Genomic DNA, 27,275 nt, shown 5'->3' on the forward strand with positions numbered 1-27,275 from the left:
ATTCGCTCCTTTGCGCAAGCTGCGAGAAGGACCCAATCGTGCTCCATCGTGATCGAATGTGGCAGTGTGACACTGGTAGACTGAGGGTCACGCCGCCACTACCATGGGAGCATGTGAAGTAGCTCTCGTGTCGACCACCTGGCGTTCTTCAACGTGCATGGACCCAAATAGCGGTAAACGAGCTTTTTTTTTGTATTGAACTCCATCAGAACTCGGCCGCGGTGTCCGGGGATCGAACCCATCACCTCGTGCTCAGCAGCAGAATGCTAAGGCCATTGAGTCACCGCGGCGGACAAAGGGCCACTAATCACATTGGATGAAAGAAAATGTTCCTGCTATTGCTTTGAGGCAGTCCTCGTCGAAACAAGAGAAAGAAACAAGAGAGATTATCACTCGGGCTGTGCTAAGATCTCAAAATAACGATTCACGCGATGTTAAATGCCATGCAGTTTTAATTTTTTACACCGGTACGTTAATTGGCTTTTGGGTAGAGGCTTCCCATGTTCGCCAAGTGTTGAAGAAGGCTCCAGCTTCCCTTGACGCCTTGTGCCTTGTTTAGAATAGTATGACTATCTGTGGACACTCATTAGCACATATGCCGGAGCCTACATATTTCAGTTAGGGGCGCGCGGGCGATGCCTAACGCGATGGTATTGTTTAAAGCGAAACCTCCCGGATTTTGCCGACCTTAGCTGCTGCTTCTGCTGAAGTCTTGCCGAATATCTCATGCACATAAAATAAACAAAAGAAATACGTGCCCGATGGTGGGATCGAAGCTTGGTGTCCCGACAAAAGAGCCCAATGATCTAACCATGAGATGACATTCTTTTCCTTCCTCTTTCATAGTGTTCATTTTGCCAATGAATCACCAACACGCCTAAGCTTCCACGCTAAGTCGCTTCACTTATAGAAGCCCTTGTTCTGCTGCTCAGGACGCCGACATCCTCAATGCCGCGCAGGCAAGCTCCTTCAGTACTGCCAGAGAGATCGGTGCGGCCGCTGGAGTGTCTGCAAGCGCGTCGACAATAAAACGACGGCTAGCGGAAGGTGAACTGAAGAGCCACGTTGCGGCCCAGAAGCCGCGCCTCTCCTTGTCAAACTAAGACGGCGCGTCTTAACTTCGCAACAGAACACGTCTCCTGGACCACGGACGACTGGAAAACAGTACTTTTTTCTGACGAATCTACGTTCACAACACGCTGGGACCAAAAGCGACGTGTGTGGCGCCCTGTCAATGCCCGCTACGACCCTCTCTACGTGCAAGAAGTAGCATCGAGCGGACGCACGGCTGTTAATGTTTGGGGCGCAGTGTCCGGTGATGGGCTTGGCGTTTTGCACCGCATTGAGGGACCGCTGACATCGGCAAAGTATTGCGACATCCTCGATTACGTCATGATACCTTACGCGTTGGACGGGCCTTTTCCTGACGGGGACTTCCTGTTCCAGCAAGACCTGCCACCTGTCCACACTGCAAAGGTTGTTGAAGAGCTCCTCAACATGCGAGGGGTGCGGTGCCTCAGGTGGGTCCCTAAAGGGGCAGACCTCAACATCATTGAGGCCGTATGGGGCAGAATGAAGGTCAGGCTGTGAAAAAGAGGATTACACAGTTCATCCGCCGATGAGCTATGGAGCGCTGTCGAAGGAGAATGGATGCGCCTCCAAAATGAACGCAGTTTCATTGACAATCTGTACGCGTCACTACAGTCCAGAATGCAGGATGTGATTGCCGTGAAAGGGGCCATGACCCGCTACTAAGGCATGGCGACCGCTTCATCTGCTTTCCTGTCCCATCACTCGAGTTCTTGCTTCTTAATATTATCAGCGCCGACGCGCCATCGGTTCCGCAGCAGCCGGTCAGCATTGAGTCCGCAGCTAAGCACCATCGACGAAGGTACCGGCCGGAATAGCAGAAATTCCCATGTAGTTGCTTCTGATGTTATGCATCTTAGTGTAATTTCATTTTGTTTTATTTTTGTGCACAATTCTGCCTTTTTTATGCGTTCTGAATGAAGTCAGTATGCATTATTCGCATTGTTATTCATATAATTATTTTGACTATGGCTTGTTCACTATGTTATTTGCTTTGTATTCCAGTGAAGAAATATTACAATACTCGTGTTATTTTCTGTTGCTAATTTCTTTGAGTGCGAGAAATTGACTTTTCTTCGCCATTTCAAGCTACACTTAATGGATATTACACAAAAATAAAATTAAAAAAAAAACGAAAAAGCAGCGCAGCTTTTGTTTTCACTTAAATATAAGTAACCTTTTTTATTCTAGCAGTGTTTTGCTCTTTTGATGTCCACACAATTATTTTCGAAAGCCAGGTAAGTTTATTATTCGAGAACACTGCACACAATCTCACGTTGACTTATCCATGAAAAGCGCTTCCTGCCTCCCCCTTTCCTTGGCGAACTGACTGGAGAGTGGTTTATGTTCATAACTAGTGTATTAAAACGTATTGTCAGCGTAGTTGTTGTAAACAACAAAGTAACAGCTGCTGCGCCCATAGAAGAAATGCTGCTAGCGATCACCGAAACAGTATCAACGGCAACACGTTGGGAATTGGCAGCACAGCTCTGCTAAAAATTTTTACTGAAAATATTGCACGGCCCGCATCGTCGCCGGCTCTCCCTTTTCTCTAGAAGCATGACGCAATCTGAAAGTACCCAATTCAAGTAAAACAGCACTTGCATATCCATTCTTGCACGAAGTTAACGCTCATTCTTTGATAAGATTCGCACGACATGTCTGGTGGGCGGTGAAGTCGCTGTATTGTGCTCGAATTTTTCTTCAGTAAAGACAGAACCAGCGAGCAAAAGGAAAGGCAAAAGGTTCTTCCAAATAAAGAAGGGCGAGAGTGAAAACAAGCATGTGGGGGTGATGTGCATTCGCAGGAACAGCCAAACCCTCTCCAGATAACTCGAAAATATGGCATGATCGGCGCTACTGTACAACCTTGCAGCGCGCTCGGCCACGCGCTCGCGCGGTGTACTAGCTCATACTGAGCGCGATAGTACACTCCATTGATAGTTAAAAAATCGATCACGCAGTGGAGTTACGGTCAAGTTTAGCCGTTCCGTGGCCATCTTTTCGTACTTCTCGTACGACTCCGAGAAAGTTTTGAGGACTTGCTCCCTCAGAACTGGTGGACAAGGCGAAGTGGCGTTGAGGCACGCTTCGACAGTGTCACACACTGCCACTCTCATGGTCTCGTGCTGCAGGGACGCATTGTAGTTGCTCTCGTAGCCGAGGAACTTGCTGACCAGCGACAAAAATGCCGCGCCGGGCTCGTTCGTGAAAGGGTTTTCGTTGAGCAGCGACTGGATGGAGACGAGTACGCTCTCGATGGTCTGCGCCGGGCTCCACGGTGGTCCGATCCAGGTTCCGAGGATGCTGAGGCACACCTTGCCGCTGGCGTAGAGGTTTGGGTTGAACTCGACCCGTCCGTTGTCCGTCGTCATGATGCGCACCTTGGGCGATTCCACGGGATAAGTCGAGGGGCACTTCAAGAAGAAGTAGAAGAGCCCGCCATCGTACGGCGTGTCAGAGGGGCCCACGACGAGGGCGTGGATCTTGGTCAGGTTGTCTTCCTGCGGAAAGATGAAGACACCGCACGGCGGTCGGGCTCTGAATTCGGCGATGTCCTTTTTGACTCGCATCAGGCATTGCAGAGATGGCTCTTCGCTCTCAGACGAGAGCGGATCCCACGAAATTCAGTATGCGGCGGCCCATGGTCGCTTTCTTCCTTTTCACGCACTGGCTCGCACCCTGATTGCGCGCGCACCGACGATGAAGAATGGAACCTGTAGTTGGCCCTGATCTCACTAAGATCACTTATATTGCGATAAATCTATACGAACAACACTTCTAGCCAGGCGGACACTGCAGGAGAGAGGAAATATAGAAGACAATCACGCCGGAAGTGTTGAAACACTTTCAAAGAAAGAGCACGTTTCTAGTCTAAAAGCTTTCGTCCCTCTACTTAATCAGCAGCGTCCCATGCTCTTTTGTTCTTGACTTCCCTTTCATGTGCATGGGCGCACATAAAGTGAAAGCCTCGATCGTGAAAGCGGCGCTAGGTCTTTTCGCCTAGATCTACAAATGTCGGATCCGAGGCCGTGCCCACTTCATTTATGTCAAGTGTTTGCACGCCTGGTGAAATGCTCCACGCTAGAAAGGCTGACGCGAAGCGCTGTCGACTGCACGGCCGCAGTGTATTATTGTGACTAGCAATTATATGGACACTCCAACCGCATTTCTGCCGTCAGTGTCACCGTGGTGTTCCGTATAGTTCAAACACGATAACATATGTGCGAGTGAAAGCTTGCGAGGGTCAGCCGACGATCGCGACTCAATCTCGCGCGCGCGATAAAGGAAGGCGGGGCGGAAGCGCGCCGTCTTCTGTCGAGGCGAGGGACGGGGAGGGGGGGGGGGGTTACTCTTGCGGCTGCTGCTTACGGCGCGGGCGCCGTATCTTGAAAGCTATGTGCGACATACACAAGGTGCGCGCCCGCGCGCGCCTCATCTTCAAAGCCATCTGCGACGAGGGAAAATACGCCGAATGCCTGAAGCTTCATAGCGCTGTGCTTTCGACGTTTAGTTCGCGCTGAAGCGAGAGGCATCACGAAGGTCAATTCACTCGCTGCTACAGCCGCGCTTCCTCACTCCAGTGTTCAGATAGCGAGTTTCCGCGGTCATCGAGCGAGATGTGTTCGTGTTTACCTGTGCGCGCGTGACATTGTGCTTGTTAATTTAGTTAGTAAGCGAATGTTGGCATGTTTATACAGCATATAAACCTTACGATATCTTTACTTCGTGTAACTGTCTACTAATTTGCTATCGCAGTCGATGCTTCGCCTTTCGGGTGGAACTGCGACTTTTTTTCAAGCAACACGTCATTACGCGGCCAGACGCGGCAGATCACTTAAGATGGAAGCCGTGCAGCCGTTACGCCAGTGAAACGCCGCAGCTGATAAAATTCACCGTCTTTAAACACGTTCGCTTGGTGGCGGCTGTCGAATGTTGGACGCATAAACTATATCAAGTTATCAAAAGAATTAAAACTTTAAAACGAACCTGCGTTATGCTGCTCGGAGGAAACGATCACCCCGTTCGCAAATATTACCCACATACAACTTGAATCGATAAACGGCCCGGACTGCAATCAATACTAACAGGCTGCTGCTTATCGTACGTCAGTGATGTCTCAAAGCCTTTATTCAAGTAATAAAGCACGGACTTCAATAACAGAATTGCAATAATAAAAATGGTGTACTTATTTTGTTAAGCAAATTACATGTCAACTATGTTTGTCTGTTAATATCGGTACATTTATAGATCAAATATAGACGGACGGACGGACGCTATGAGCGTCCCCTTTGAAACGGGGCGATGGGTTGTACCTACCAATTTTAGAATTATGGGGTTTTACGTGCCAAAATCACGATATGATTATGAGGCACGCCGTAGTGGGGGACTCCATAAATTTGGACCACCTGGGGTTCTTTAAAGTGCACCTAAATCTAAGTACACGGGTTTTTTCGCATTTCGCCCCCATCGAAATGCGGCCGCCGTGGCCGGGATTTGATCCTGCGACCTCGTGCTCAGCAGCCGAACACTATAGCCACTGAGCAACCACGGCGGGTAAGTTGCACCACCAAGCTCTTGTCATTATTTTAGATGCGAAGCTGCTTATTGTCGGGGCTATGTCACTCCCTCCTTCCATCCGCCGTGCGGCGTCCACACCGCACTGCGCATGCGCATCCTCCTCCCCTCCTCTCCTTGTCTCCTCTCCTCTCGGCATTCCTCCTCTTCTCTCCGGCTTCCGGAAGCCGGAACCGGAAGCCGACTTCTACTTCCGGTTCCGCTTCCGGTTCCGGAAGCCAGCTTCCGGCTTCCCGAGAACGCTTCCGGCGTTTTGCCCGAATGATCCCCCGGTGCTTCGCCCACTCATCATCATTCACTTCGTGGATATGCGGCGTTTTTCACCACCACCACCCCGCTGCTTCGCATCCACACATGGTTCCCTTTAGCGGGAGATGGAGTAATTTTTTGCCTAATGTCCTACCTATCTTTTCAAAAGTATTTAGCCGCGTTGAGCACCCCTAGCAGAAAAAAAATACGAATTAATGTATCCGACTAAATTACGGTAGTTCCACTTACGCGCTTTATGCCGGAACGCGCTGCGGTTTATTTCTCGCCCTCTGTGGCGATCGCTGGAACTTGAGAGTGTACGGGGCCGACGTGAGTACTTAATGAACATTCACCACTGTTTACCCACTAATTAAGTGACGTGAAAGATTATCAGACACCTTGCACAAAGACTGAGAACACTTCCCGTCCGTCAACGCTTGCCAAAATAATGCCACCACCATTTCATGTTTCGCGAGCGCTGTCACATGATTGTGGACATCTGGAGGAACCGTACTCGATATCATATTACCGTAGTTATCGGAATATGAACGCAAAATTTCTTTCGAAACTTCTGACCTCCGTACGCGCCTCGCGCATGTATTCGGGTTCAATACGCGAAAATAACGCGGCTTTTTTTTTAATTTCATTTTTATTGTCACCTCATCGTCATGTCACTTCGACTCGAGCAAGAGTTGCGAGCTGTGAGTTGCCACTGTGTATTTTGCGCCGTTTTTCTTCCCCTGACTTCAAACGAAGTTAGTGATTACGACGTATTAATCGCAACCTTGAGTAACACGACAGGCGCTGTTGTGCAGGCGAGTAAAGCTTGCGGTTATTCTAAGTCGCGCGGTGCATCAATAAGCACGACGAACATTCTCTGCGTTCCGCAACGGCCGCTAGGGGCGGTTCGGGCTGCTTGCCTATAGCTTGCTATAGGCTTGCTATGGCTGCTTGCTTGCCTTTAATAGCCATGGCTAGGTGGCGTATGCCACCGCCCGATTTAAAGGGTTCAGCCTCATCCATCCATCCATCCATCCATCCATCGGTGGCTAGGTGGCGTATGCCACCGCCCGATTTAAAGGGTTCAGCCTCATCCATCCATCCATCCATCCTATAAATTCCCTGAAAAAAAACAGGGACTTTACTTGCCTATAGCAAGATGGCGGCGACCGGTTTCACTTTTGGAGAGCCACCTCCACTCCAGAAGTTTAAGTATATTTATAACAGAGTTTCTCGCTATATATGGTGAGAAACTCTACGGTGAAAATTTTGACCGCCACTAGGGTTTCTCTGGGGCGCTGTCGTCGGGATCGTGTATAGTCCCCAGCGCTGCGGCCGTGCGCACGCTGAGCCAGCTCGCCAGCGTGCAATGTGCTGACGGTATTCTTAGAAGTGCACTGTTTACTGAACACGTTACTTCATTGTGTGAGCTTCGCGGAAGTGGGATGTATAGCAGCGCCATGCCTTCGAAAGCAGGCACGTGTTTTGTACGTGGCTGAATAATTGGCACAAATTGTGCGCGGCAGGAAAAAAAAAAAGTAGTTTTTTGAGCTTCGAGGGATGCTTTGCTACGGAAGAAGTCGGCCTATAGTATAAAAGAGATACACAGAACTCACGACTGCGTCATTTGTAAACATCACTTCGAAGCAGCTATAGCGTTAATCGAAAAAGCACTTATCGCCGTATAATCAACGGTAAAGTTGCGGAAATACCGCGCGATCAGTCAGCCGCACCTGACCCGACACAGGATGCCGTCCCGTGTTTCCGGATGCGCCAAGATATCATGTAAAAAAAGCATGAATGCTATCTGAAAAAGAAACTTGTGTAAACTGGGGCCTGCTGACTGTCAGAGATTATTCCATCTTACCCGCCACGGTAGCCTATAGTTGCGACGGCGTTGCGCTGCTGAGCTCAAGGTCACGGGTTCGAATCCGGCACGATGACCTCGTTCCGATGGAGACGGAATGCGGAAACGCTCACGTACCGTACATTGGATGCACGTTAAAGAAACCCAGGGGGTCTAATCAATACGGAGCCCCCGCTACGGCCTGCCTGACATAATGAGATCGTGGTTCTCGCACGTAAAACCACATAATTTAATTTTAAAGTACAACATTCCATATCACGGCTGCTGTTCATGGAAAAAATGAAGAGCACGGCGAAGGCGAGCAACATTGACGATGCCCCTGAGACTGTTTATCCAGAAACGGTGTGGCTGTATATATCGCACACGCTCGTGACAAACGAAGTAGGCACTATAAAAGAACACAAATTATAGTTAACACGAGAAAAAGAAATAACACGCACGTAAGAAAAAAAAAAAGGTAACAAAAATACTGCACCACGCAGCTATCACTTAATCGCATAATCTATGGATGATAATTATATTTCAGGGCTGATTGAGACAACTTGAGCTTGCCTTTTGTTATATGATATACGCTTATTTTGCTAGTCAGTTGGTCTGGGTCGTGGAAAACAATATTTGTCGCAAAGCATTGCCAAATGCGAGATTGAAGTTACGAAATTCTTTAGTTGTGGACGACGCAGTTGCAGTGTACAGGTTTCAGCTAAAGCAGGAATAACAGCATTTTATCTACTACGCAGCTTTACTCAATCCGACAAGTGCAGTGGCGAGGAAAAAAAAATAATAAAAAAGGCGCACCATGTGTCAGACGTTCCCGACGGCAGTCACCGACATATGACACAACGCGGTCCCGGTTACCATTGCGCCGCTTCTCGCTCTTTTCCGACGCACATGCAAGGTTTGACTAATGGATAAAAGCATGCATGTGCGCAATGTACAGAGGCGTACCAACTATTTTTCGAGCGGGGAGCAAGCCTTCCCTATTTTCTCCCCCTCTCTCTCGAGAGAGATCCATGACGAAGGCTGGACCCCGGCCGAAACATTGGAAGAAAAACATTTCGTACATTTGTCCATTCTTTTTGTATGCATCGAAAACTAGATCATCCAAAGAAACATTCACGATAATATATATAACATTATCGTCGTCATCATCATCAGCAGCCTCTTTTTATGTCCACTGCAGGACGAAGGCCTCTCCCTGCGACCTCCAATTACCCCTGTCTTGCGCTAGCTGATTCCAATTCGCGCCTGCAAATTTCCTAACTTCATCACCCCACCTAGTTTTCTGCCGCCCTCGACTGCGTTTTTCTCTTCTCGTGGTACCCATTCTGTAATCCTAATGGTCCACCGGTGATCCATCCTACGCATTTCATGGCCTGCCCAGCTCGATTTTTAACAGCGGGCTGTTTAAGCATGAGCTCCACCCGTGCCCGGCGTGGATCGGAAGCTATCATCATCAGCATTGGCTCGAGCGTCGTCGTTTTCTTCCGCAGCTGGCTCGTTGGCGCCCCTCTGGTTGCGCTCGTGCTCAGCACGGCATCCAACGTAGAACAACAAAACGACGCGTAGAACAACAATTTCGGCTCCATGTGCGTGGCAGTTTCCCGCGAGTTGTGCCTTAGCACAGGGCGAGAATAATGGTACGGCGAAATAGATGACATTTGCCTGCGTGGAGAAGAGGAGGATGAATAATCAACATGATAAGATGAGTGTGAAGAGGCTGACGAAGAACAGGAAGACAAAATGCGTGACTCAAATGCGTGAATTCATTGTCGCGATCACGGCTGCAAACCTATCGAGGACGAGTGCACAATTGTGTCCCGTGGTAGGACGCAGCTTATCCGTGAAATAACTGAAGCGCACATGATTGCGAAATTGGGTGATAAGTGTGTTAGTTTCCCTTCACTGGCTCTCACAGAAAAAGAACTAAGTTTCTTGGAGGCGGCATCACTTGACTCGTGACTATGTTACACGAATACGCAATTCCTTTATTTCATGTAAGCGCTATGCGCAGTCTATACTGCTTCACACATATAAACTGATTCAGTGGCACAATAAATTTAGATGAAAGTTTGCGCTTGGTGTGTGTGTTCTTTTCTGCCGTCCATGTCCTTTTGTTGCGCAATAATACTTTAGTAATGGACTACCAACTTGCCCGGAATGCTGCTCTCATTAAACACAAATAACCTAGCACGAAGAGGCACTTAGTCTGCATTGTTTCTAAATATTTCTGGTTCTTGATATTCGTGATAGGAGAACTAAATTCTTCACCGCATGTTATTAACACGGTGATGACAATTGCCCGAACGTTATAGAGGTCAAATACTGCGCTTCCGCCCTTGATGTACCTAATAGAAGCCGCCGTGAAGCATTAATTGGCCTGAAATCCGTGAGAAACGGTAGCGATCTGTTCAGATTCGCGTGAACGAGCTGAACCGATCCGAGATCGGAGCGCCGAGCTTCGAGATCTGCGCCCTTCTGTGCAGTCGACATGAACATGAAATTCATTCTAATTGATTTCGGGAGACTATTTACTGCTACTCTTGCGAATGTACTTCAGTCGAATGCATTTAGTGATGCCTAAGAACCGGCAGCGTTTCAATGCACTGAAATCGGTGTTGTAGAGAATAAAAAAAAAAAAAAGAAAACATAAATTTTGTGATCACAATATGAAGTCTGTGATTGGCCACTATGCTGTGAAGCACAATTACAATGTGAAGGCACACGTTGCTTCATCATGGTCATGGAGCCTATCCACAACACAGCGATTTTCGGCCGCTCACATGTAGCTTTTGAATAATGAGCTGCATTCTATAAGGCAATTTTTAAGCGACTTTCCTAGCTTTTAAGTCGCTAAAATGTCGCCATTTGTTGATTCAAGTCGCCATAATGTCACCAGTCGCTAAATAGAAATGTTTGTCGCTAACCAGACAAGAAAGTCGCTATATGTAGGGCCAAAGATAGCTCAAACGGCAACATCGATTACAGACAGTTAGATTTTAAAAAGCAAAGCGGATTTTGCGTTTTCATAGATGGTTAGCTTAGACCACCCCAACAAGCACGGTATGATGGAAGTAGCGGAAGATGAAACTTGTTTTGGACCGCCCTACGCCAGGCCTCCTCTGCAATGCAGGAGTGCAAGGCGCGTCGAGCAGACGGATCGCACCGCGAAGAACCGTATTCGGCCGAGCGTCATCTGCAAGGCCCGAAAGACAGTCCTCGCTGTCAAAGCAGGGAATACGTTGTAAAAAAAAATGCATACTTGCGGGGGCGCTATTATGAAAAGACAACTTGGCCTTTGTTGTTTTGTTCGATTTTCCAGTGCGCAGCTAATAGTCACCGCTTTCGAAAGTGTGTGTGTGGGGGGGATGGGCAGACGCCTCACCTGCCTCCCCGGTAGATACGATGACAACGTATGCGAAAATTAGAATTTCACAAAGAAAAGGCGAAAATGTAGGCCGCATTCGGCTGCAGCTGCGCTTGTACGAATGCACTGCTGCATCGGCTGAACTCGCTCCCGACGCATACAGCGCCCCCTGTTTCATTGCCATATAGTGCAGCTCCTCGATCCCGCCCGTCACAGTACCCCTTCTAGCCCCCATAACTCTATGATGTCGGCGTTTGCTTTGTCTGTGTGCCAACCGGCCTTGTTTGCCGGCAGTTTAGTGCGTAAATCGTGCGCGAGGAACAGTCTTCGTTCACTGGCGCCTTCGAACTGGCTGTGGTCATCAACTTTCGCCGGCAGCGCAGCGTCACATGGCGGTAATCTCGTTTTAAAGCCTCGATTTACGTTTGGCCTGTGAGCCCGGCGTCAAGTTTCGAGTCCGAGTTTTCCTTGTCAGCTTGGATTTATGGGCCTCACCTGAAGTATTGCAGTATAACGCATAACTTGTGACGTATTTTTTATTTTTTTTGAAGGCTGTAGCACAAACATTGTCTCTATTGCCTCACAAATACAGCTGCATATTGGTGGCGCTCTTGGCTCTGATGAGGGACAGTTTCGGCAGCGAGCTTGGCGGGAAAGCCACCATTCACTGTTTGGTTGGTCGGTGCTGGTGGGAGATGCGAACGAAAGTTTCAGACGCCTTGATTCAAAGTGTATGTCACGAAATTGTTGCAGCTTTTTACTAAGCATCTAACTTGATAGGATTTGGGAACTCGGGTTAGTAAGTTTCTCACAAAAAATGTGGTTGATCCCTCTTATATAGGAATCGGTATAGAACACGAAAGTGAAACGTGTCTTCACAGAAGTAGTGTAATGTTTATTGCACATTGATATATAATGTCTATTGGTGTTTTGTGGCTAAAGCGCCCTTAGGCGTGGATGCACCCACGCTGACGCCTGGTGGCACGTCTCCTCCATCACGACTACCAACGTCGATGACCATGAGCAACCGTCGTGCATATGGAAGCTGCACTACGCTGCACACGCTAGCACAACGCGAAAGACGAAGCACGTAACTGACACACTAATACAACGCGCAAGACAAAGCACGTAACTGAATCGTCACCGAGTCAAATCAGCGCGTACAGCGCGTCGTAATTGCAGCCTCCGCGATCAACTTCAGAAACATTTTCAGAGCTAATTGCGGAGGCCACGCTCCGCTGTGCTGAGTACGGCGAACACCACCTAGGTGGCGTTGGTAGTGCTTCTTGATGCCAGCGTCCCTTCGAATGCTGGCATCGAGGCGTCGTAGTGCTGAGACCACCGAAGCGTTCACTGTCGGTGCGCGTTAGTGTCATAATGCAGTACTTCTCTTTTCTGCTCGTAGGCGGCGGCACCGCCCCGAGCAAGAGCGCGGGTACACGGAGGAGTGTTAGATATATAAGGCGCGTCTGTGTAGCTCTCTGCAAATGCGTTTGTGGCGCAATGGGTTAAACGCTCGGCGATCTATCGTCGCGGACCGAGAGGTCGTGGGTTCGATTTCCAAATTTTGCATGTTTGTGGAACTTTTTCTTCTGGTTTCTTTCTTTGTATTATGTTCGTGTACATTGTAAGCTGACGTATTTCCGTGACGGAAATACGTCAGTGAAGTCTTGGTGGACCCCGGCATAAAACACTTTCGTGTTAAAAAAGAAAGAAATAATATCATTAAGAGCACGAATAAATTGCCATTAATGGGAATGAAGTTAGAGGTCTAATGCTGCGCAAATTGTTTCTTTACTGTCCATAACGGTGCCGCCGGAAATTAGGTTATCCTCAGTGACCGTCAGACTCAATTAGCAGGTGCAGGAGAGAGAACATTCAACTCGGAATAGCGCAACACTGCTGGCGGTTCAACACAAAGTACTGTAACCGTTGGCCTTGCCGAGCGCCATTTGTTACATCCCGAAGAGCCATTTGTTACAGAGTTCTATGACGCGTCGCAACGCGCAGCAGCTTAGACTAAATGCTGGATTTGTTCACATCCGATATATATATATATATATAGGTAAAAAACTCGCGTTAGAAAACTGGGTTATCCCCATTTACTTTGACTTTGTTTTTAAGTATATCATGGTATATGTTAGCTAGTCTGTAAGTTCATTTTTTAATCCCTACGGGTTGATAATTAAGTTTTCCGGAATTCTTAACAAGCGCCTGAGGCAGTTAGCATAATTTTTGTTACTGAGCTGAAATATTCGAAGGGGCGGACATCACTAGCTCGAGATAGCGAAGCACATAATTAAGTAATAAACAATATGCACTAGTTCCAAACTTCCTAATTAATTACCTTACCACACATATTGCAATTTACGAATTGTAACAGGTGATCTTGCAAGGCTATCCACTTAAAATGAATCTCCAGTGTGAGACCAGTTCCGAGATATTATTTCCCGAAGTGTGGGGCGAAATTCGTGGGCGTTCCAGTTACTTTTGTGCTTCACTGCATAAAAAAAAGCGTTTTGTTCAAAAAGAAAGTGCAATAAAAGTGCATTTTTAGGGCGAGTTTGACGGCGCATATATCCAAGCTGGTATAAAGCGAAGCTGTATACCTCTACCCCCCGGTGAATCTGTCGTGTCCGTGGGCAAATACTCAACCAATCAGCGGGAGGCGCACGGCGCGTGCGCCGCTGGGTTCCTTGCAGCACCACTAGATGGCGCTCGCCTCGGCGCATCCGTGGCGGTGGTGGTGCCGGCCGTGCGGGAAAAAAAAGAGCCATAAAGCTCGCCTTCGCGCATAGCGTTCGCCGCAAGCGTTTCCCGGTAAATATTACGGTTGCATAAGCTGCATTTGCCTGGAAGCGACAACTGTAACATACGAAGCAGGCAGTGACGTAAGTACATTTTTGTACGTAAAAGACGAAACCGCCTAGCAGCTGATTTGTGTTGTGACAGTGTTATGACGAGGTCACGTGTATAGGCAGGACTCCTGAAGAGCAGCCTGCATACGAGGAGTGCCGAAAGTGTGGTTACGTGCATTTCTCTTGTCTCTGGTCCACTCTTTGTAGGTGCACGAAGTAGTGGTGCAAGTCAAGTCGCAGGCTGTTGAAACGTCTTAGGCTAATAATTAGGTAAAGTGCATGTGAATGTCGCCATGGGAATAATTTCAAGCTACGTTGCAATGGGTCATTGTTCTAGATTTTATTTACAGCTTCGTTGTCCAGCCACCTTCACCGCGTGCATTAAAGACCAATTTTTTTTCCGTCGCCACTCTAATAAGCTGTAAAAAAATCTAGGCTGAAAGAACGAGAGTGAAACACTGCAACAGATTCTTCACGACGGTTTGAAAACGTCCTAAAACGGATTTTGACAGTTGGTTTGGTGAGATTCTTTATGTAGGTACTATTCCAGACATGTTTTTTTGCGACGTTCTTACAACCAAATTTAAACCATTTATAAAATGAATTCAAGCTGGACATTAGAATAGATATACGACGTTTTCTAGAGCATGTGCTTCTATTCTGCGTCTTCTTTCGGACGTTTTCATTGTTTCTGTTAAACGGTGAAAAAAAAGTAAAATATCCTTTTTACGCTACGTAGGAATTTTAGGGGGGGGAGTTAGCGCAAAGCCCATAGTAGCGCGTTCTATCTTTTGATATGCTGGAGCAAGTTTTCAATTGTGGGTAGTAGTTCAGGAAAGCAATTACTAATGTATTATTTTTATACTATTTCTTTTACTCAAAATTATTTCATTTTCTTTGTACGAATTAAGATACTTTCGATGGCCAGAAATAAAGGTGAATAAGTTGCCTTAAGGTGGAATGGTGTTTGGGCTTTTCCAGGGTTAAGGTACTCTTCTTAAAAATAATTATAATAGTTTAGTGTACGGCGTAATGGTTATTTCGTCGAGAACTATCAATGATAAACGTGCAATTTTCGCACGTAATATAAACAAATTCAAACGCGAAGCAGGTCTGAACAGTCTGAAGCTCACGTTTCTGCTTCTGCGTTCTCCATCTTGCATGGCATTTGCGGTGTTTATTCTACGTAGAACATTTAGAGATCGAATGTGAAGAGGCACCACTCCACACAATCATGCAGAAGACGTGTCCTAGTTTACTTTTCTCATGTTAGCGTATCTATGTCGCCAGGCACTGTAGTTGCAGTGCTCGGGTAACTTTTCTCTTCCGGATATTGGAACAAATTACTTAAAACGGACGCACATAAAAAAAGAAAGAAAAGAAAAATAGGAAAATATGCTTGAACCCTCTTTCATAGGCATCGGCATAGAACACGATAGCGCAACTTGTCTTCACAGAAGCTGTTGCATGTTTATTGTGCTTGAAGAATTGAGTTGCGCGCAGCCATCAGCGGCACCCTACCACTGAACAGGCATCCTCGACAATTGCCACGCAAGAGAAATTTGTCGAACGGCTCGCGGCCGGCAAACATCCCCCGGAGACACGGCATTGCACGCGCCGGAGCATTGCGTAAGTCCGCCATAAACCACAGGCGCTCGCAAACCGTACAAACGAAACCGAACGGGTTGTTAGTAGATCGCTTCGTGAACTCACGGTCCGCTGCAGTGGAATTAAGGCGCACTATTTGCGGGTCGGCGACTGTGTTGCAGGCTTGCCTGGCGCGCGGCGGCCTGTTGGCGAGAGGCGTCCCGCTACCGAGTTGCTTCGGCGAATGCACGAACGTATTGGTCCGGCTCCGCAGTGTCTTGGGGAGCCAGTTTAGTTGCGACGCGCTCAGCTTCAGGAATGTGAGTGGCAGAGTTCGCAGCGTACGCCGCGAACGCGCGAAGGCGTTCTGCTTCGCGCAGGCCTGTCTCTCACCGGACCAAAGCGAGATTCGCCCGTCGACATCGTTGCCTTTCTGCACCACTTAGCGCAGCAGTTTTCTTAACTTGGTGTCATCGCAAGCGAAGCAGTAGGCGGCGTGTAAGCACTGCTGATGCATGTTGAAGCTGCACTCCGTAGGCGACGAGGCGCCACAGGCTAATCCGACGCGAAAGACAAACCATGTGTGGAAAGTGCCAACACCAGGCTATACCGCCTTGGAGCCTCCGTTGCGCTGTGACTACCGCAGCGCTCCCTGTCGGCGCTCGTTAGTGTCACGATGCAGTACTTCGCTTTACCGCTTCTATGGCGGCGCCATCCTTGTCAACAAAACATGCGTCGAAATTGCGATAGAATTATATGGACACTTCAAGCAGATTTCTGCCGTCGTCGTCGCCGTCGCCGTGAGGTTCCGTGTAAAGTCCAAGGGCGATAAAATCGTCGCCGCGCGCCGTATGTGCGAGTGAAAGCGCGAGTGGGACGCGCGCTATCACGGAGAGCGAACGCACGGCGGAAAGCAAACGCGACTTCCGTGGGGCGAAACACCGTAGTGGTATGGGAGGAGAGGGAGCGGGGGGGGGGGGGGTCGACGCTTTGCTGCGGCACCAAATGCGTATCTTGCAACCAGGTGCAAGGGGAATTGGCGACGCAATCTCCCACGCGAAAAGGAGCAGAGTGGGAAGGCAGCGCAGGAGGGAGGGGAGGGGGTGGCTTCTACTCTGCCAACAAATGCGTTCATGTACTTTGCGCTTTGCGCTTGGTTCTTTATTATATGTTTGCGCCGCTACGGGCTGCCGGTGTTGTCGCGGGCGCCGTATCTTGCAAGCGATCTCCACACTCTGACCTTTGTATGCGCTGTGCATTCGGCCGCTCAGTTTCCGTTGAAGCGATAGACCGCACGAACCTTCGCCCGCTGCGGCGGACTGCGCTTGCTACCAGCGTTTTGACAGCGGTTGTCTGCGGTCATTGAGTGTGATCTATTCATGTGTCCTGGTGCGCGCTGACACCACGCTTGTTAATTCAGTTAGTAAGTGAATGTGTCCAAGTTTATGCAGCCGATAAAACTACTATCCCTACTCCGAATAGCTCTACTAATTTGCTATCGCAATTGATGCTTCGCCTTTCGGGCGAAACTGCGACATTATTTTTAACAATACGTCGTCTTATGCATTCATACGCAAAAGTAACTGGAACGCCCATGTATTTCGTCGCACACTTTGGCAATGAATATCGCGAAACTGGTTCCATCCTGAGAATTCGTTCCAAATGGATCTACCCTGCGAACTCCCAGGCTACAATTTATAAATTGCAACATGTGCTGTAGAGTGATTAGTTAAAACTTAAGTTGATTTTTGTTAATTATTCAATTATGCATTTGGATTTCTCGCCTATAGATAATGTCCTCCTGTTTGGGCAATCCAGCTCAAAGATTATAATTATGCAATCTGCTGCAGATTATATTTTAAAATTGCAGAATGTATTCGCAGAAATACCCGGTGCATGCCCGCACATTCGACTGAAGCACGGCCGTGTGGTTTGCGCGCAGGAATGTCGGGCGAGCCGCACGGCGCTGCGTACGAGCGGCCACCTGCCAGCCTCGAAGAGTCGTACAGGCGCTGCTTTGTGGGCGGCGACCTGTCGGCGCAGTACAAAGTGGCAAGGCCCGTAGTGCCGCCTGCGATGGTTGCAGACATCGTCGAGTACGCGAACCAAACGGTACGTGTACGCCCTAACATCAGTATAGATGGACTTTCGACCCACTCCCTCGTGCGCCTCAAGTTAATTAATTAATTTATTTATTAGACGTTCTCGCAAATTGGTGGAGAGTGTACATGTTTCGCTGCTTTAATTACTAGTCATTCCGATATACATCAACAAGAGGTGTGCGAGGAGACTTTCATAAAAACACTCAGGAGTCCCTTTAGCTACGCCTGAGAGACCTTAAGGCGAAAGCATTAGTCATCGTTTAGTGTTTCCTTCACTTAGTGCCCAGGTCCGAACCCATTCCAGTGGTGTTTGAGCGTTAATCTTTTTTTTCGCTGAGTCATTGTAATTTTTTGCTGAGTCATAGTCATTATTGAGTCATTATTGTATTCTACTATCATTATAGTTACTATCATAACCATACTTGCACCCATTACTATAATTAATTCTCGATTCTTTGCCACTTTGGGGGTCTTTCGACCCACTTTCCCGCTTTGTCAAGCTCATTATTATAATTATTTAGTGTCTATCATGACAATTTATCATTATTTATATGCCTCATGAAATTATCTATGGATTGAAATATAATGTTATGGGCTTGGTAATGATCTTGTTGAGCTATCAATTTTTGTGCATGTTTTTTATCGATTGTTTGTCCAATGTTTGGCTCCAATTTTTCAAGGCGACCGCAAAATGAGATTTAAAAAAAAACAAAAAAACAAAACGCTTAGCCTTGCACTCGGCCGCGCAACGCTTGAAACGGCGAAGCTGGGCGATCGTAGCCTACCATTTTCCGGAAGGGCGTGCTAACTTTTCATCTTATTACTTATGATGATGATAATTTATTTTCGCGCGTCTCGGACTTAACGGCCGTCACTGCGCGTTGCATAGCGCAGCTTGCAACAACGACACCGCGTTCCAATGCCGGCACCGCGTTCCAGGAGACCCGCTCCGTGAATGCGTGTCTCTCTCTCGCTCTCAAAGCGCGCAAAGCCTCTTCATCTCGCAGAGCACGAGCGTACGAACGCGCCAGCTGTGGACGAAGACGACGACGCTCGAACGCAATCATATGGTTCGCATAAATGCGTGCTATGCAGGCGTGGCTGTATAGCCTAGTGGTTACGACGCTCGCTTTGAAACCAGCTGCACGCGGGCTCGAATCCCGCCTCGGCAAGAAAGCTTCTTTTCTTTTCTTTCTTGGTGGCTTCTTGCTACGCACCACAAATTACGGCGGGCTTAAACAGCTTCGCTGTTAAAGGACATTCGCCTTAATAAATAAATTGACTATAGCTAGGAAGCTCCTGAAAGGATATGTAAATTATTAATGATGAAGGACATGGAAAGAATGACAAAACGTCAGACTGTTGTCAGTCTACAGGCTGGTACAAAGAGTATACAGGAATGCCAACGGGAGCTATGTGCAGTACCGGAGTAGTGTGAGCGACGAAGATGTAAACCGTTCAGCGCGATTTTCTTGTCGCATCCTGCACCCTGATGTCAGTACTTCTTAAAAATGTCTACGTGTTTTGGCACCCGACGCTTTTCTTTGCGAACCTCGTCGGGTTTTCGCGACCGTGGGTGCTACGTGGCTGTTCTCTAGCCGAATAGGGCAACCAATCACAGGGGAGGACGCGCGCCGCTGGGTTCCCTGCATCACCTCCAGATGGTGCTCGCCTCCGCGCATCCGCGTAGTTGTCATTGATGCCCAATGTGCAAGACATTGGTGGATGCTGTCAGGAACACAGCATGGACACGACGTCTTGAAGCTGCTAAACTTTCCACCAAGCACTGTTATCACTCCACGGACCAGAATCCCCCTCAAAATCAGAAATAAGATTGTTATCCCACCACTTCCAAAGAATATGGGTGAACAGAACAAGGACAGGCCTGACGCACGCGCAGAATCGTTTCGACGCACCCTGACAGGCAAGCCAGCCGCCTTCGTGGATGCACCCCCGCAGACAATGGCCTGTATACGATAGCAGTGGCTGATGGGCAAGGCGGGATCCTCCACACAGAGACCACCAGAGCGCTAACCGTACTCGAGGTGGTAGAGGTTGCCATCGCCCAAGGCACCAATATCGCTGCTACATGCTATATATAGTGTCGGATTCAATGACACCCATTAAACATTACCGCACAGGATGTGCTCGTCGCGCAGCCCTGCGAAAACTACGAGAGCCAGAGGCGACCATCAGACTTCGCTTGGTCCCAGGCCACGAAGACAATGAAGCTGCCAGCCTAGCCACCCGCGCACACACGAACCAGGGGGTAGGGGCTGCTCGCCCGGATGCTCATGAGGAGGCCTCAGTGTTATGGGGATAGGCTTATACAACAGCGCCAGAAGCGATGTGCGTATCCACCTCCATGTAGCAATCTGGAACGACACCAAGCGGTCGCCATCCGGAGGGCTCAGACACATGGTGCCCCCGCAGGCTGGCCGCCCTTCCCAAGCATGACAGCGTGTGCGGGTGCGCGCACTGCGGCTTGATGCCGTTAGGGCAGGAGCACATAACGTGAGTTTGCACCCGTAACCCACTCCCCGAGGGACCTCTTGCGATCGCTCCCCTCCGGGGTGGTCATGGGAGCGCGTGCTCCGAAAATTACAACATCTGCTTCAAGCCAGGCTGGCAGACTGGCTGGCGAACGTTGGGGCCTGGCCTCCCTCTTCCCTTTCCTGCTAAAATGAAGCTGCTACCACCACCACCATGGTTACCAGTACGTAACGTACAACTTCCAGAAGCGCTTGGATTTAAAGAAGACGGAAGTATCACCCGGTCAGCAGTCGAGATAAGCAAGAGACGATTAGAGCATTGGTGAAAAAAAAGCAGGGAAGAGACTGATCAAACCGGATCCATTACAGGCATAGGCAGCGGTAAAAGGTAGATAGAGAAGGTTAAAAAGATGTATACAAGAATGCTAGAAGGCAAAGCATTGATAGCATACTAGAGGAACTCAAGCAGGCTAGGTGGCGATTTGTCCCGGCCCCGTTTCAAAGGGGATGCCGATAAATCACCATCATCATTATCGTGGCAGCGGCGGCGCCGGCCGTGCAGGAAAAAGTAAAAAGAACCAGACAGCTCGCCTTAGCGCATCCGCGGTAGCGGCGGCGGCATTGCATTAGCTTCTCTACAATGTCTGCATAAAGCAGTCAGAGTCACTTTGTGCGGACATTCAATAAACACAAACTCATGTTTCCACTCTTTATGCACTCACATAAAGCTTCGTTGTACAAGGATTCCAACTTGTTGGATCTGCTGCATTTTTTTTCTATTTCTCTTTAACGACGCGACAGGTCTCATGCAAGGATGGTGTTTGCGTCGACGTCGGATGCGGTCCTGGGCAGAGCACGGAACGTTTTTGTCCGCACTTTAGGAAAGTCGTGGGCACCGACATCAGTGAGACGCAGATCAGCATAGCACGAGCAGCTTGCACCGCCAAGAACGTGAGCTTCCAGTGAGCCACGGGTCTCTACCTTCACAATGGAGGCTTGTCCCGCCTCCCGGCTTTCGAGACATTAGAAATATGCAGAAAGTCAATATTTCATTTATTGTGCAGTTTTTAATCTTGCAAACGACTGCGCCGCGTTTGGTATCGAACTGCTCAATAGCTGTAAGGATTCAATTCACTTATCACCATCCTTCATTTATGTAAGAATTTGACACTGTGGAAAAGCCGGCGGCATTTAATATTTATTGCCAATATTTACCATAATAATTAAGTCAGTCCAGCACTGTCCCAGCCTCTGGCAATAAAAAAAATCTTCTATTTCTATATTCTATTGGTGTTTTTGCGTCGCCATGGTCACGGAGTATTCCAGACGACTCTCTAGTCGCGAGACTTCGGTAGGGAAAGTTCTCTTCAATTGGTCGTTCCGGACGTCCCTGCGCTACCCAAGACTCTCATCTGTATTCAATTTGCTGTGGCAGTTCTGTCGAGCAGCCCGATAACAGCCGCAAGGTATCTCTTTTGTGTCGACGTGCAGATAGAATGTAGATGAAATAGTATACAACTGCACTTGCAGCCACCTTGATGAGGACTCCGTACACAATCAACTCTTTAAAACAGCCATGCTTTGGAATACTCAAGACGTGGCGCGAACACGTCCTGGAGGCATGGCGCATGTTTTATAATTACGCGCTAAACCAATGGCTCGTATAGTGGCTAAACACGCGTTCTTGGCCAGTTTAGTATGTAATATACTGCTCACAGCGCTTTTCCTCTCCTGGAAAATTCGAGTGTCGTAATGTCACAGCAAAAAAAGAAAAAAAAATTCGTGGGGCTACAACATTCATATGGGGATGGATTACCAGCGAAGCTGTTTAGGCTGCATACATGGGTTGCATACATTAAGTATTCGTACATTTTTTTTTTCATATGGCACCACACTACGCCGACACATGCGCCGCCGCGGTCACCACACCTCTCATGCATCTGCCGCAACCGCTGCTGCAGCCGCGCCGGCACCTCTGATGAGCGGGACCACAGCTATACCACAGCTATATAACCACAGCTAAACCACAGCTATAACCACAGAACATGGTGTATCACAGAAGCGCAGGCCACGTGCACAGGCTCCGTCGCCACACTCTTTCCCCCTGTCCCCCTACCAGTCTCCATTCCTGTCCGCGCGCCGTGATACGGACGTAAACCGGGGTACCCCTCTGGGAACGAACGTATGCGGGGGATACATACGGGGGCTCTACTAGAGATACACAGCTTCGACGTAATGTACCACGAGTGTAAACGCTGCAGGGTGGCCAACGCCGAGTGCCTTCCCTTCGACGCCGGCACCGTGGCGCTGGTTTCGACGGTGAATGCGCTGCACTGGTTCCACTGGAATTCGTTCTTCGCCGAGGTTCGCCGGGTGCTGGTCGACGGCGGCGTGTTCTGCCCAACGCTGTACCGGCTGCGCGCCGTGGCCGAGCCTGGACTCGACAAATGCTTCGAGGAGGTGCCGTGAATTCTTCAGTCTAATTAACCTGTCAAGTGATTAGAACGATTGGTATTAGCGTCACTGCTTTACCCATAACCACTCTATCGGTGGTGGGGGTTAGGCGCGCAGCATACTTATCAGTTTCTCGGTTCGAGGTCCTTATCAACTGGCCAATCTATAGTGATTCTATTTACAGCGAACTTTGCTGGAACAGCATAAAACAGTTTTGTCACGTCGGCGGACGTATCTGCAGTATATACCTGACGAGGTTTATTTCTTTGCTGAGGTAATGTATAGACTCGGCCATTGAACTGGGAAAATTGTGGCGATAAATTGACTTGTTGCCCTCTGATATGACGGTAGTCGTGGTTTTTTGGGAAGGCCATGTGCGTATTTGGGAGGGATCGAGCTGGGTAGCAGGAGGATCAGGCACCTACTGTAGGGGAGGTATTTGGGAAGGTGCATGCGTATAAACCAATTATGCTAGCCACCACATGGTAAAGTAATTGGGAGTCAATAACTGTTCCCTTCTCAACTGTTTTATGAAAAAAAAAGAAATGTTTAGACAGCTTCCATTTGGCTATTTCAACTGAAGTTTCACACGATCAATGCCTGCAAGAACTAATCCTAGTTGAAGCTCGCCAGAGTTGGCTTCAAGAGCTGATACGAGCTTCACACAGTAAGCGCAGTGTTGCTATTGGGCGCCACATCCTGCAGACCGACTGCTTTGTTTTATGTTGACGGCATGTGACCGTTTTACGAAATTGTTATTGCGAAATTACACAATTGGTTTCTCAGACATTAACACGCAGTACAAATGAACGAAACTTGTCACACTTTGATCATCCCGCCGTACATCATCTCGTAGATCTCCCCGAAGTGACACTAAGTAGAAACAGGAAGTTAAGTTGTAATGATAAATTACATTTCTACAATACCGTAAAAGTCACTCCTACCATTGAAGGAGGCTTGGTAAGCGAGAAAAAAAAAGAAAAAGAAAAAAAAAAAACCCCTCAAGTACGGCAGACAGGTGGTGAAGCCGCCTTCAATTTCCCGCATCGCTGCCGTGACGTCACTGTTTTTGTGGGCGTCCGCTCGAGCCTAGTTACCTTGCCGATAAAGATGTATTACACGGTATTCTAAAGAGAAAGTAAAGACTGAACTTAGCGAGTTTCAATAAATTTTACTGAGCCACAGGGTCCCAAATACGAGAAAACAGTTAGAAATTTTTACACGCAACACTGACACCGTTGCGGAGGTGTTGGCGTGAAATTAAAGAAACGAAGCTCTGGCGTTCATTTGCTGTTGTAATAATCAACCTCTTACCGAGAAATTAACGGAAATAGAGTGTTGAAAGTGTACTTTGCCAGTCTAAATTAAGTGTTTCTGTTTAGTATCCCTTAAAAGCACATGGCGACGTATCGAAACGACCGCATTTTACCATTTTACTACAGAAAGAAACTGGAAAATCTAGTGAATGCAACTGGGGCTCACGCCAAATATTGTGCCTGTAAGTCATGTGCTACGTAGTATATATCAACTATTTATTGACTATCGGTTCCAGAGAAAGAGAAGAGCTTGCTTATTACACAGTAAATGTCCAACGTTTTCATATCCAGGAATATTGGTAGGAGAGGAGAAAAGGAAATGGAGACGCGAAATATATTCCACCCTATTTGGTTTTCCCATTTAGTCGGTGATCATTTGAAGATATTGTGAACTATTTATTCATCAGTTTCGGCACCAGGAGTTTGAGGGCTATTTGACTGCTCAACATGACTTCTGGACGTACGGCTACGAGAAGACCGAGGTCCCCTTCAGTGACGTTCGCAAGTGAGTAATAAAATACGTGTTACATGTATTGTATGCGCGCGCACCCCCCTCCCTCCCCTCTTCTCTTTCACACTTCCTAGTTGTAGAGGTTGGGGCTTAACTTGTTGGTGCGGCGTTACGGCAAATCGTGTAGTGCAGAGACACACATACGGACAAAAAAAAAAAAAAAAACTATTTCAGCAACCTGCGTTATTTTGAAACGCTCGCCATTTTACACGCGTGATTGGCTTTCATAGGAAAATGAAGGCATTATCCTTAAAGGTACACAGATTGGGTATTCGTACAACCACTCTTCCCAAACGCGATATTGTTTCCCCCTCTGCAGTTTCACGCGTAAGCTTGTCGCTGCTTCTGCTGACAAAACTACACTTGAGCAAAAGTGGTTCGCAGCCACAAGAATTATATAGTGAAAAACAAGCCATTCATCGCGCGCATCTTTTTTCTTTTTCATTGTTACAGTGTTCTCTAAGCCGGTTATTAACCGGCAGCTATAGTGTTCGTCTGTCATCCCCTTTCTGTCCGTCTGTGCGTGTGTATTTTTCGATCATGATATCTCTATATCTCTGCGCCGGCCATGCTCACGCTCCATTAACGGTTCGCTTCTGCTTGCACAAGAGTCGTTATCAGGCAGGAGCGAACTTATCTTTAATGTCAACCACATCTGCCAGTTAACTTACGCTAACAAACGCCGCAGCCGCCCCAACAATGTGCATCAGCTGAAAGTTCGCGTCAGTGGCCAGTGTCGTTATTGTGCTGAGAAACAATGCAAACAGTGAAGAGTCTCATGCGTTGCCACCTGGAGTCCAAAAATATAGGCATTATTGTTTTAAGATAATCGTGCCCCACTGCTCTTCTCTCCCTCTCTCTCTCTTGTGTCTACAGGGAGGAATTTTCAGTGAAAGAGAAGACGGCGTTGTCGGCTGTCATGGCATGTGTAAGGACGTGGAGTTTTGTGATACGAATGGAAGAAAAGGAACCCGATCGTGCCAAACAGGCTCTCGACAGACTGGAGACGAGGTGAGTGCTGGCGCACGTGTGGTGGGACTGGTGTTCCTGGGATCTGTGAAAATGAAATGAGCATCACAAAGGGGCGTCGAAATGCGCCATCTTGGGAGAAACTTGGCGAGTTCATTCAGAGGACTCCTGGCCTCACCTCCAGGAGCCTTATGCTTCGCGGAGTAATCAAGGTACATTCAAATAATGAATTAACGAATTAATCTTTATCTGTAGAAAGAAGTCTAGGGCCCATTGACTTGATTTGGGAATCATGAAGGGTGTTATAGACGCCTATTCAGGCACACCTATGTGGCATATCCCTGTAAGGACCGTATAGTACTGAGACTGAGGGTATCAGAAAGTGGTGCCTTATAACCTGCAAATGTTCTGTCGCCGTGTCTTCTATTTTTGCCACAGATGCGCTCGAAACCAGAATAAAGACGAATTTTGTCCTTTTCCACACTGCACTTATCTCACTTTGATGACCGCTAGTTCTTGGCTCGACTAGTTGAAGCTATAGTTCACCTAAACTATTCAACCATTGAGAATCGCGATCATGCTAACGTACTGCTGTTTTATAAATAGGAATGGTTAAGCAGTGCAAAAGACACAGGTGAAAGGAAGATGCAGGACACTCAGCGGTGGCGCCATCAATCGCCGCTACTCTAGATGGCGTCATTATCGACATTTTCTTAAGTGGCGTCGAGGCAGACGACGCGCACTTCAATTTTATTGTGAACGAGACTGGGGCAGGGGAAGCTAACAAACGGGATATTAAACTGAACTCACTGCAAAACGCTACCTGTGTGCAAAATATGAGCGGAGATTAGACAGTATTGTAACCGGAACAGTTATGTAAAGCTGGCGGTTTTATCTGCGCAGCGCTTTGTATGTGTTCTTTGCGCGCGTGTCGACGCGATGGTTGTCGTATTCTCATCAAAGCCTTGTCTGCTCACTCTCGAACAGCATCTCGCTCAGACTTCAATGCCGAAACGCGTTGTCTAGCTTCCACCTCAATGCCACATTAAAAAAAAAAAAAAAAAAAAAAAAAAAAACAGAGTGCAGAATCGACTGGCGCTAGCCCAATACACTTTGCGCAGAAGCAATAACTTATCACCGAATTTTCGAGTTGTCAAGGCCAACCATTTTTTTTGTTGGTTTTTCATGAGTGCTACTTCTCTTTCAACACACTAATGAGCTAGTTGGTTACGAGCATTATGAAACATGGTGATACGGCACAATTTTAGACGGCTCTGTGTATCTTGCTGTGTCCCGTTTAAAACTGCGCCATAAAACCATGTTTCATAATAGCTCTTCGTGCACTTATTCTATTCTTTGTTCAAAGAGCAAGCTGCGTGTATTTAAGCTGTGGTGAAAGCGCTAGAATCGTCTAGTCCCTGATATGCCCTCGGCCCTCTTGGTTCTCGTTCCAGAATTCGCTCGAAACTTGGCAAGCCCGATGAAGATGATCCAGAGGTTCAAGTAGTCTACAGAGCATCTTACATCCTGTGTCGAAAGTAAAATACGTGGCGAACTATAATGTGCTCGTGTTCAGTAAATGCCTTAATCAAACAATTAAAATACGTCTGGCTCGCACAATTCTGCGGAAGGGACCAATAAAATTCATTTCCTTTTTTTTTTTGGATATCTCGGCACTTGAACTTCCTCCTCTTCTTCTTCTTCTTTTTTTTTGTCTGGACTCATATCTAATGAGGTAAATGTTGTTCTGAGAAAAAGAAAATAAAATAAAAAGAGAAAAAAAAGGCAACCAGAATTTTTGGGGTGTAACGTTCCAAAACTGCACTTTGGGCTATATAA

General features: G+C 47.8%; 2 protein-coding genes across 2 annotated transcripts; one reads left to right on the forward strand and one right to left on the reverse strand.

Annotated features, from left to right (window-relative positions):
• Positions 1-2,999: 2,999 nt before the first annotated feature.
• Positions 3,000-6,513, reverse strand: LOC119445192 (ubiquitin-conjugating enzyme E2 Z). Its single transcript, XM_037709516.1, has 2 exons — positions 6,493-6,513; positions 3,000-3,689 (listed from the first exon to the last, which is right to left on the reverse strand). Exons 1-2 carry the CDS (start codon positions 6,511-6,513, stop codon positions 3,000-3,002), a joined length of 711 nt encoding a protein of 236 aa, XP_037565444.1.
• A 4,829-nt stretch (positions 6,514-11,342) lies between these two features.
• On the forward strand, positions 11,343-27,060 carry LOC119446604 (putative methyltransferase DDB_G0268948). The gene is made up of 7 exons (XM_037711079.2): positions 11,343-11,542; positions 17,535-17,704; positions 20,988-21,148; positions 22,448-22,646; positions 24,364-24,461; positions 25,344-25,478; positions 26,891-27,060. Exons 1-7 carry the CDS (start codon positions 11,389-11,391, stop codon positions 26,976-26,978), a joined length of 1,005 nt encoding a protein of 334 aa, XP_037567007.1. The 5' UTR covers positions 11,343-11,388; the 3' UTR covers positions 26,979-27,060.
• Positions 27,061-27,275: the final 215 nt, after the last annotated feature.

The sequence above is a fragment of the Dermacentor silvarum genome, chromosome 3 (genome assembly GCF_013339745.2).
Source record: "Dermacentor silvarum isolate Dsil-2018 chromosome 3, BIME_Dsil_1.4, whole genome shotgun sequence".
NCBI classification, from domain to species: Eukaryota; Metazoa; Arthropoda; class Arachnida; order Ixodida; family Ixodidae; genus Dermacentor; species Dermacentor silvarum.